Source organism: Apteryx mantelli, chromosome 15, assembly GCF_036417845.1.
Source record: "Apteryx mantelli isolate bAptMan1 chromosome 15, bAptMan1.hap1, whole genome shotgun sequence".
In the NCBI taxonomy this organism is placed as follows: domain Eukaryota; kingdom Metazoa; phylum Chordata; class Aves; order Apterygiformes; family Apterygidae; genus Apteryx; species Apteryx mantelli.
Window position 1 is genome coordinate 3,180,483 of NC_089992.1, and position 12,457 is coordinate 3,192,939.

Here is a 12,457-nt window from a genome sequence, read left to right on the forward strand (position 1 = left end):
TTCTGCTCTTCTGACCTTTGCTGCTACAAGGAGGCTGCTTTTCAGCTCTTGTTCAGACATGATTAAATGGCAAGTACTATCTCCCATTTCTTCTCTACCAGAGCAGATGAAGCCAATGAGGCATCAAAATAACACAAAGAGCTTATTTCAAGTCTGTTCAATGTGTGACATCCATTGACCTCTCTTTTTGCAGTGCTCTAAACTTTTCCTCTTTTTCTGTCAATGGCACTATTTTTATGGTCATTGCTGTTATGCCATTCCTTTCTCAGGGGGATGCTGCTCCAGCTCAGCTGTTCCTAGGACCCAACCAGACTGCAATTCAAAGAAGTGCTCAACAGGTCTTGCTCTTCTTATGGCAACTAGAAAGAGTGGCAGGCTTCCCTCTACCCTAACCTTTCCCTGACACAGTCTGCCTTCCTAACCACTCCCCAGGGTAAAGCCTACAGCAGGTAATATGTTGCAACGTGGACTAAACTAGATTCTCGTCAGTGCCAGCTCCTCCAGTAATCAGTAAACTATGAGCATCTCCCCTCTGAGGGTTCTGAGAGTCTGAAACAGTGAAGTCTGGCTTGAATGATATCAGGAGCTGTATAGTAGCCCATGTCATCCATCTGAGACACTCACCCATGACAAGAATGTGGGTGTCCCTGAGTTCATCTTCTCATTAGTCATCAAAACCCCAGATTGCCATTTATGTGGTAATAGAAATCTGAGCTGAAACTAATATAGGTTTTATGCTTATTAACAAATCTTCACCTCCTAACAGATTCATATAAAGATTTTCAGATGTTTTGTCAATGATGACAGTGACATATGTCAGATTCTTCTCCTGGGAGAGGACAAAATCCTCAAAATGTATGTCCTCAGTTCTGTTATTTTAGACTTTCACAAGTCATCTCTGGCACAGCCTACTCCCTAAGCTTTGGCAGGGTGTCAAGACTGAAGATAACACAACCTAGCTGCTATCTTAAACAGATCAGTATCTCACTAAGACAGTGGTCAGAAACTCCGCATGTCCCAGCCAACAAGAAAGACCACTGATTCTGATCTGACTGCATGGACACACAGTCTCTAATTCCAGATCTGCCAGAAAGTGTAATAGCATCACAGCACCAGGAAAAGGAGTTGATCTTGTGACCCATTGCTGTTATACGATCTGTGTCAATCTCATTTTTTCTTTGTTCACATTGATCTCCTTGTTTTTGTATTTGTTATTAATACTTTCATTGAGTACCAAGAGGGAGATGAAAAATAAGGATTGTTGTACACTGAAACAATAAATTTCTCAAAATCTGTACAGGCTTTGAGATCTCTGCCTCTATTAAGGCTGCTAAACCCTGCATTAAAGTGCTATCCAAGGTGGTAAACTAATTTATGAATCCTGAGTGATCACCACAGAAACAAGTATTAAGCAATGCAAAGAACTATTATCCCACTTCATTGAAGAAAATGTCCAAGAAGCCAACTAATGAGCATGATTCCTGACTGAAAGTCAGTGATTTAGAGAATGAAGCTTCATTTCCTCAAATATGCAATATTCTAAAAATAAGGAAAAACTACCTGGATGAATTAGCTGTGGTCATCTTTCTTCTACTATCAAACTTCCCTTTCCTGAACACATTCTAAGAGAAGCTAGCCAAAAGCTGACTACAGGCTTATCTAATGAAGCTAATATCCTAGACTGAGCACAGCCTGGAGTCAGTCCAGTACATTGAAATGAAACCGCCAGAGTGGCCCTAAATGAATAGATTCGTAATGGATAAGGGGCAAACATCTTTTTTCATCTTCTTTGACCTCTCTGCATTATCTGAAACCACTGACCATAAAATGACTGTTACTTCACCCCCCCAAAATATTCTTTCCCCTAACAGTGGCACCAGGGACTGGGAGAATATGATAAAATGGCCCAAATTGTTTCAAGGGACACCTATTAAATAGTGAAGGAAAACTTCACTTCTCCCGTTAAATTTCTTCTTTGTGGAGTCCAGCAATGATAAAGCATGAGATGGTTAGATGACCTGAAATCAGATACCAGCCATATGTACACAAAATGCAGGTCTACCTTTGGTTCACAGCAAACAAACACAACTGGTCAGAGTTTAGGTGAGATCAGTGTATAATGGGGAAAAACTGGCTGAGACTACCTAAGCTGCAGGTGGGGCAGAGAAAAGGAGGATATTTTGAAGGACTTGCAGTCATGGAGCAGTGTCCTTTAGCCACATGTGCAGTCACAATAGACGAGTTCATTCTGTGTAGTTTAGGAGAGTGTTTGAATTTCTCTTTGCTAGCAGCATCTGTATCTTCAACTAGTAATGTTTTCTGTTATGTCCAGTTGTCTTTGAGTCTCTCCCATCCTGGCACACTATAACATGGCTCCAGTTATTTATGCTTTCCATCACCTTCTGGCTGGACTACAGTATTGGACTATATTCCCTGGGCAGAAAGCCTGCAGAGCCTAGGAAACTCTAGCTAGTACAGAGCGCTCCAGCATGTCTCCTCAGCAACACACGCTGCTATGAGTGCAGTGCATGCAGCCTGTTTTCTGCTTTCTACCCTGGGTTCCTTTAGAATTTGTAATTTTACTTGTCTTTGTTTTGAAGATACTTTGCTTGTTGGGCACAACAAAGTCCTACAAGCTGAAGAGGGAGGAAGACGGGGCTTTGTTGGATTGCTGGTTGTGAACTCCTCCAGGTTCAAATGACCGCTGTAAATCTTACCACATTCCATCGCAAGCACAAGACACTAATTTTTGACTGTGCTTTTTGTGAAATAATATACGAAAGTTATATTTTTGGACAAGCTAGCAAAACCTTCCCAAGCTAAAATGCTACATATTCTTCCGCTAGAATGAAACTCTTTTCTAAATGCACTTTCACTCCTGGAAAGAGGCTAAGAGGGCAATTTGTGGCAGGTGTTAGTTACATTGCTTAAGGGAGTACTAGAGGTCAATGTGTTGGTAAAGTAGTGATAAGCAGGGTATAACAGCGTGTATAAAATAGGGTTGTACAGTGCGGTTAAACCCTGCAGAATCATAGTTTGGGTCCACACACAAAGGAATGCAGCACCAAGGAAAACAAAGTCGCTCTGGATTTCACCGAGGAGTGGCCACATATGTTAAAAAAAGCACTGTTTGTAATTATAAAGTGAGTAAGTGATAATCATCAAATGAATTGTTATAGAATCCTTTTGTTGACTTCATTCCATGATAAGGAGCAGTTGTTGTGTGACCTTGAATATGGTGAAATAACTCATGCTAAACGCATTGCTACAAAGTTGGCATTTTGGCAGAGCTTTGATGTAGGTCATTTTATTACCAGACTGAATCAAACTACAAACTGATCTTAAACTCATGCCAGGAATGCTAATAATAAACTGATCAATGAGGTGCTGGATTGTTCAAGAGAATTGGTCAGGGGAAAATGCAGACATAAAAAGCCTGGAATTCCAAAGGTTGAACTGCTTGGGCTATTATAATGGGAGGAATTATATTACTTGCATTAATGCAAGTTTTCTTTACTCCAGGGGCCTTTGGCTGTGTGTTGAACAGGACAGTGTCAGAAAGTATATACTTATCTTTATTTTTCTTGACCTTTATGTGCAAGTAATTTTTATAGTTCCATTAACTAGTAAGATCATTTGCAAGCCGCTGTACAAAGTATATTACGAAGAATGCCTTGGGGACCATTGTATCCTATTATGTTGAATGTTAATAGAATGAAAAATTAATTTAAACTCTAAAGATTAGAGCAAGACAAGACTTCCCTTTTATATGGGGAAATATGAAATTGTATTTGCCATAGTAAAGCTTCAGAGTAGTACCCTAATCTGTCCTTTATATGGACCTTTATAGACCTGATTCAAATCAGACAGTGGAAGGAGTCTGATTATTTGCCTCCTAGAATAAAATGGCTTCTATCAAATTAGCTTCCCTTTTAGAAAAGGGAATTTCTGTGACCCCATATATGGGGTTAGTCCTATGTAATTTCATAGCTTTAAATTACTATATTCTAGTAAGCTCATAGCCACTTCTTTAGCAAGTTAATAAACCAGAGATGAGAGTACCAACAGTTCCAGGGAGTGTTTTTAACTTTCTTGACTCTTTAATTGCTCATTAAAGATTGTCACCTTCAACTGTGAGGGATTTCAAAACACCTAAAACCAAAGATGCAATTCTCTATAGTACTTTTTGTAATTCATATGTCACTGATTGATTTAGAATGAGGAGTACGATCTTGAGTCCTGCTTACAAGTCTTAGATAACACTCTTCCCAAGGGACTGGAGCACTATTAAAGAAGTCAACACTTCTGTCTATAGAGAAGTAATTAAGAAAATGTTATTATCTTAATTAATCATTATTATTTCATATTTATGTTACATAGTTAAGATAAGGTGTGATATGACTGCGGGCTAAATCAGCTAAATTTGGACCAAGAATGAGCAGGAGCTTTGTTATTTGGAAGAGAAAAGAAATAGTCCACCAACAACCTTCTTGCTCACAAATTATGCCTTGACCCAAGAGTATGGTCTGGTTAAAAGGATAAAAATATGTTGCACATTTAGCGTATAAAAGAATGATCTATTATTGTAAATGGCCATACAGGGAACAGAAAAATCTCAGTTTCAATTTCCCTAACTCTAATAAAATTAATATGTGGGAGTTACACCAGTGAGAAGAGAATCAAATTCTTACATAAAGCTCTGCAGAGCACAGTTTTCAAAGTACCCGTATCCCAGCATATTGTACATCTTTTATCACACTGTACTTTAATATCAACCTATAACTTCATGGTTATTCTGAGGTTGGACTTCTCCTTGTCATAGATGACCAGCGATTTTTAAGTGATTGCATGAGGCTTATATTTTCTTATGAAAAAATCCCATTTTTCTAATATCCTATCTTGAATTTAATCCTACATCTGTAGACTAGGATGCCTCACTATCTTCAGAAACCCTAACTCAAGTAAAATAAATGCACAAAAGATTAGGACAATTAGAGACTAGAGAATTAGCTATCAATATTTCATGACCCCTGCAATACTGTCTAAACAGAAGATATGAAATAAGAATAAATTGCAATTTTGACATACAGAGAACCAGAAAGGAAATGACTAATCTAGAAAGATTTTGTCGTCGTCGTTATAATGAGGCAACATTCTAATTACTGGTCACGTGCAATTTGATCAGTGAAGAAGGAAGATTTGTCCCACAGTTAAGATTATAAATAGATCACTTGTGATTTGAAGTTGGATTTAAATATATTGTGAACAGGTTTCTGGGTTTGTTCTCTGGTGACCAGAAGACAGAATAGGTAGAGAAATGTTTACATTGACCTTGATGCCAGCCTGAGCATAGATTCGAGATGTGACCCAGTGTGGCAGTCCAAACAGAGTGTCAGATACAGAGGCCAGTGTTCAAATGCCCAAGAGCGGGAAGTTAAAGGTTGGCAACAACTGTTTCATATCCAGGTGCAGTGGTCAGTAACTTTAGGATGGTTATTTGATGGCTGGTTTAAAATAAATTGGGTAGTTCAGCCTGGTTTTCAATATAGCAACACAAAAACACTTCCCAAATCAGCCTTGTTGACTTTGTTTAAGAAAGGAATGGATTCATCCTTGTCTTGGAATAAATCTTTTGTAGTCTAGCTTCAGTCAGTTCTCGGATGAGCAAGCACAGTGCTCATGATTCCCATCTGATGTAAAAACACAGAATATAAAAACACAGGAACCCTTTTAATATAGTGATCTCATTGCTGCTACATCACATTCATTATTACCTTAAACATGTTAGTCTAGATGAAAATTAAATGTTTGAAATTAATTAGCCAGGTTAAATCACTGACACTCTGAGGTTTTGGCAATGCTCTAAAAGGTAGTAAGCAGTAAGGTTCAATACTTACAGTACTTATTCAGTATTGTCCTGGTTTGTTTATATGTGATGGGCTTTCCAATATACATGGGAAGGTAGATCTGACACCAAAGCAGCACAGGAAAAGAAATGTCGTAAAACCATGACGTGTTCTTACTTAGAAGAAAAGCAGATTATCCCATGTATACCTGTAGTCAACTGGCAAGTGAGACAGAAAAAACAGCCAGTTTTTCATATTTTGAAACTGGGGGAGATTGAACTTTCATTAATCTGGACAAATAAGATATAGAACCCTGGTTATGGAAAACTTGATGTCCTTGAAAAGACCAGGCTGCACTTGCAGCTACAGCATCGTGTAGTAAAATAATTTCTTTTCCTTGAGCTGTTTTTTTACAAATCTGCTTTACATCTTAATGCACTTTTAAAACTGAACTCCTTTTTCTCTTATGAACTGTAACAACTTGAGTGTAATAGAAGAAGCTAGTATTCTCTAATTATGATAATTGTAAGTGTCAGTTTGGTAAAAATTTTATTATGAAGCAAAACTGCTAACCAAAGTAGTTTCTGGTGTAAGAGTTTTTCATTATGAAGAGCTGAACTGACAAATGAGTTTATCGCTATCAAGAGACCTATACTTTATTTTGGTCACTTAGTATTAATTAAATCTTGCAAGTAATTCTTTTTGTTTTGTTTGTTTTGTTTAATATTTTTAAACAAAGTATTGCTCTCTAAGGCATAGCTTAGTGTATGTTTACCAAGCACTTAATATATTTACAATGCTGTGTATTGTTCTTCTCAACAGCACTTTGCACAGAGGAGTGTGTGCACGGAAGATGCGTTTCTCCTGACACTTGTCATTGTGAACCAGGGTGGGGAGGTACTGATTGCTCTAGTGGTGAGTAAAGATTACAAATATGTATTAAAGATACATGCTGCTGTTAAAAAAGAATGCCTGAAACAAAGCAGTGGCCTCTGAACTTGGATGCTTTAAATGGAAAATGAGGCTTGGCAGTTGGTTATTTTGCAACCATTAATCTGTGATATTACCCCTTTGCTACTGAGAAAGTGATAATGGCTTTCACCTTTTAGCTTGTTTTTATAAAGAAATGTTAAATGCAGCGGAGGATGCTCTCAATGCTTTCTGTCCTGTTATTGGAATGTTAATATAGATAATATAGCTCTATTATAAAATTGTTCTCTAATCTTAACTATGCCACATTCTTCATTAAATACATTGGTGGTAAGCATACTTTCTAGACAGAATCCTTGTCCTGTTGAAGGACATTGCCTCTTCATGAAGCCCAGATTCCACCTTCTGACTTGAAATTCACGGCCTGGATTGTCCATACTGCAGAGATTGGGGTGATGGTAGAGGTGGAACTTCTGCACATTTTACTATGGAATTAATTCGCACTGGAGGCTGTCAATTCTTTCAGTTGGAGAAGATGTGTATGTCAAATTCTATTAATTGGTAAAGATATGATTAAGTCTGTGTGATTAGTTCATGCTAAAGAGCTGGTATTATTTCCACTATAAACATCAGAGATGTTAGGCAATGTAGGCCCAATCCATTACTGACCCAACAGAAACAAGCTTGTTAAATGAAGTCTGTTTGTGCATCAGGTGAGTAAATAAAGCTGCATCTAGACAGATGCTGTGAGTCCTTTACCAAATGAACATTTCATTTTGCCTTTAGTTCCTCCCTCTCTCCCAAAGTGATTGGGATTTTGAAAAAGAGACATTATGAGGCAGAAAGATAACAGAAAGGGTAAATATAGAGGGAGACTTTAGAAATATTGACAGTCTTGAAGAGGATAGGAGTTAAATATGGCTTGAGGTGAATAGCTCCGGAGACTGAGGTCAATAGGATGGAATTTGTTCAGGAAAGTTATTGGTGTTCCATCTGCAGCTTTGCAGGTGTCTCCCCAGTTACAGCAGAAAAGGCAGTGGAGAGAGGAAGGAGGATGGAAAGGAAGGCCATGCTTTGGGGTTTGAAGCAGCATTTTGGGATTACCTGACAGGTAGAACAAGGGAAAAAATCAGGCAGCATAAAATAATAAATATCTATCTATTAATACTTTCTAAAATCCTGGATAAAAATAGTACCTTCAATTGTAAAATATTGTCTAGAATCTCAAGAACTCATTTTATCCTTTGGTTATTTTTAGCAATGGACATGTTTAACCTAACAGCCAGTGAGTATTTATACTCTGCATACCCATTTGGATATGTTAAAAAAATGGGAAAATAAGAAAACTCTGTGTTAACATGGACGTGCACACATAGACGTAACATTTATACACACATGCATACACACATACTGTAATAAGTACTCCATTCCATGTAATAATGAAGAGTAAAGGATAAGATGTCACTGTACAGATGGGCCTTGTGGACCAAAACTACCCAGTGACTCTAATAAAATTGCACTGATCTTGCAAGTGAAGATAAAAGAAAAGAAGGTTTTTCCTGTATTGAATATTTAGCTTTTTAAAGTAATTAGGAATATTAAAGCACTGACAATGATTGAGATAGAAACATTATTCACAACTTTTATTTCCGCACTGGGCAGCAATCCAGTATATTTCATTTATGAGGTTTCAGCAGTGGGAAGAGAAGCGTTAGCCAATTCCTAAATTAAATATGCCCTGTTAACTTTTATAAATGATAGCCCAGGATTAGCTTCAAAATTTAAGCTTTCATTTTATTAATATAATTAGTGTGTTCGCTGGACTATAGTGCCCATTGTCTTTCATTCCATTTGTTATATGCTGAGCAACAAGCATTCTTGTCCTAAGGTCTGCTCTGACAAGCACTTACCACCATCAAGTGTAATAAGCATGCTTATGAGTGTGAATGGCCTCCCAGAAGATAGTTTTTACTGCACCTGAGAGAGGTACTCACCTTTATGTTTGACACTAAAAATTTGGGTGACTGGCCTCTTTGTTGTTAGGGGACTTTGTTTGAATGAACAGGTATAGAATAGATATAGGTTGAATATAGTATATTTGTTACTCAGAGTATTTTTAAAAGAAAAGCTAGGAGCCTTTTCCTAACTGAGGCTGATCAGGGTTTTCAGACACATCGATGATCCACATGTTGACTCATGTCTTACTGTTATCTGGTAATAATATGGAAAACAGTATTCACTTTTACTGGACTTTACGTGCACTTTACATACAGCTGTGGGCTGTGTGAAAGCCACCCGCCCCCTGTGTGACCGTAGAGCTTTGCTGTATGGACCTTTGTAGCAGTGACTTCATAGATAAAGTTGCAGGCATGTTGCTTTTAATGTTGGCTCTTTGAAACTATTGTACTGGGAAAGGGGTTGCTGGCCAAAATGCTCTTTACATTTAGAAAATCTCACAGGGGCTATAATTGTTTCCTGAATGATCTCTCCTGAGAACAATATTGAGAACTGGAACCTACTTGGTACTGGGGTAATCTATTTTCTTTTATTTTGAGAAGATCTAGGGAGACTCACTCTCTTGGAGATGGTATTTCAACACTCTGCAGACCAGACCATTATAGCTTTCTTAAAACCACGTGGTTTGATGGGTGAAATTCAACCCTGAGCAGAGTTCCAGCACAAGGTCCAGGTGTCACTTAAAAAACAGACGTCAGACCCAAATGTTGTTCTTTTCTGGTGCGCAACAAAGACTGACTATGCCAGGAGAGGGTATGAATTCTGACACTGAGCACAGATTTCCTACAGAGAGGCAAGATTCTGGTGTTAAATCTAGTTCCCCAGCATTACCATTCTCCCTTGGTTAGAACATATTCAGTTAAATGTTTTGAATAGTTACAGCTACAGCCTGTAGTCATCCAAACAATTTAAGCATCTTTCTCAGGCTTTGTTTTGTGCTTTCATAAAACTCAGCCTGTAAGAGAGCAATCACAAAACTTGCTGTTCTTTGCAGCTTACCAGTGACTGATCAGTCTACATGTTAGAGTTCATCTGTTGTCAAGGTTAAAATAACTTCAGATGAATTGCTAAACAATTATAAAAAAACCCTGTGCCATATTCAGCTCTGCATGCCTCTATACCTGTGTTTTACTGCATGCTGTTGTACATCTGTCGATGCCTGCAGGCCTAGCCTTGATTTCATGCTATAAAGCTGCAATATATTAAGGCTTGATTACCATAACAATAAAAAGAGAAGTAATGAGGTATTAACTAAAGAAGTTGTGCAATAGAATGTTTTTCAAGGTTTTAATGATGGTAAAAAATGTTTCCCATCATTAAAAAGAAAAATCTTTTAAAAAAACATATACTTTGTCCCTTCCCTTTTAACTTGTTTTGATTTTTTTAATCATGCCCATTTTGTCCAGGCAATCTGCACTGTGTTTTTTTTTTTTTAATACAAAGGAAAATGGCAAATGCTCCATGTGAACTTACCTGCTCACCTGTCCAATTATTTCAAAGCAATTAACTTCAAACAGTATGATATACTGGCTTGAAGTTCTGGTAGGAATATAATTGACTGTTGGTGGTTACCTGGCCTTTTCTAGGTCTTGATAATAGCCATCTGTATTTGCAAGCTGTTAGGCCCCAATCCAGCAAAGCACTTAAGCATATCCTTAACTTGACACGAGTGGGACTTTTCATCTATTTTAAACTAAGCAGGTGCTTAAGGATGTTGCTGAGTCAGTTTTGAAGAAACTGCTAAAAAGACCCCAGTGAAATCTAAGGAAAGTGTCTCACTGACATCATCAGGCTTTGGATGAGGTCCCTATACAGAACGGGCAGTCTTTCTTTTAAAATGCTAAAACTCATCAGGCCATATTATTGAAAAGTGTTTTTACTCTAATGAACATTTTTCACTGTGGGGAAGATCACAGAGCTCTTTCTGTTTAGAAGGGAATTCACAGAACAGTGGAGGATAGGTAGCAAAAGGAAAGTTCGGAGCAAGAGCCATGAACTCTACAAGCAAGAGTCTTCCAAAACTGTGTGCACCAGTTTGGGAAATTTCAAAGTAAACACACGCGGAAGTTGTAAAAGTGGTTTTAAAATGTTTGCCTTGCTGTTGGTTTCAGCAGAAAATATAGTACTTGTCCAAAGTGTAATTAAAGGGATGTTGACAAAATGATACCAAACCATGCTTCTTCATGCTGTGTCACCTGGGGGAGAGAGATGGATTATAATATTGCTGTCTAGCACGAGCTGATCAGTAATGTGCATACACATATAACGCAGTTTTCTTTGGAAAGGATGTTTTGTACTCTCATTAAGGGCAAGAGCCTATTTCATCTTTATACCTTTGTCAGAAATAGCCAAGGTCATAACAACAGGCAAGTATAACATCACAGCAAGATCGCATTTAAGGGTATAGCTCTAGAGCAGCTGGAGTGCTTCAGTTCTGAGACTTGTGATGAATGAGAGCTGCAGATACTTTGCTAAATCTGAAGGGGGGTTGCTTGACAAACTGTGAAAGCAACAGTGGAAATCTCAAGAGAAAAATGGAGTATTTTAAAGTGAGGCTGTGGCATTTTTCAGGCTTGATTTTGGCCTCTGTGTTCTCAAAATGCTTTGAACTATTTCTGAGTTCTAAAGAAGGAGTCTTGATTTGTGAATACAGGTCAAATGAAACTCAGCCTAAAGTCAGGGACTTACCTGCTGGAATCATCAGTTAAATTTCTGTCCTTAGATTTTTAGAACAGGAGGGTTGACTGAGAAACAACCCTGGGAAGAGGCCCAGAGGTGCAGGACCCCGGTTGTTCTAGACTGTTCGAGTGCCACTGCTTCTCCTGAGATTTCCACTGGACCTGTCCTGGAGGAGAGCCGCCCGTGTGGGACTGTATGAGAATTTGTCTACACCATGGGTTTGTATCACAGTGACGGGTGTACCTACGTGCCAGCTGAGGTGACAGAACTGGGTGCAGTGTTTCTGCTTCCACCAAAGCCCATGTGATTTCATTTCTCATTACGAATGCTGAGTTTAGATGCAGTTTCTAAAGATCTGTTTAAAGTTGTGAAACTCTTAAATCGAGACCCAGACTTAATCAGTGCTTTAGCTGAAATAGTTTTGTGTCCAGTGGCCTGTCCATGCGGACTTTAAAGTTTTAATACAGTTTTTATTAAAGCTGCTCAGTTGCAGCTTAAGTTTGATGTGATCTGCAGACTCAATGACAACTGCATCATGCGAAGACATGCAAATGTGTAAGAAACCCCAAATAAGAGCTCACACAAGGGTCTTTCTGTAGCAATTACTGAGCAGAATTGGCTTCTGTCTCTTTCAACCCTAACAATTTACTCTTCCTTAAACTTAAAAAATATCCCAGCCCCTTCAACCACTGCAGAACTGGTGTAATCAGGTAAAGAGCCTGTGTTTAATTTTTGCCTCTGCTGGATGTTGGGCCGACGCACTTGGGCTCGTGTGCCCAGGTTGCCTGTGTTAAGCAGTCTCTGCAGCAGCGTCTCTGCACGGGCCCAGCCTACGCAGGACACCCTGTAACCAGGGAATAAAAATGTAAACACAAGCTGCTGTTCAGTGCAGTTAGCAGCACAGCAGCATGTCCCGTATGTATTTTTACACAGATAATGTGGCTGCATTAAACTGGGCTAATCCATCATTTTTCATTCCGTGGGAC

General features: G+C 38.6%; 1 protein-coding gene across 1 annotated transcript in view; it reads left to right on the forward strand.

Annotated features, from left to right (window-relative positions):
• Positions 1-12,457, forward strand: part of MEGF11 (multiple EGF like domains 11) — a 207,338-nt gene that overhangs the window by 18,000 nt on the left and 176,881 nt on the right. Inside the window, exon 4 of the mRNA XM_067305228.1 lies at positions 6,669-6,761. Coding sequence (XP_067161329.1) covers positions 6,669-6,761 — 93 coding nt within the window. The remainder of the gene's footprint in view (positions 1-6,668; positions 6,762-12,457) is intronic.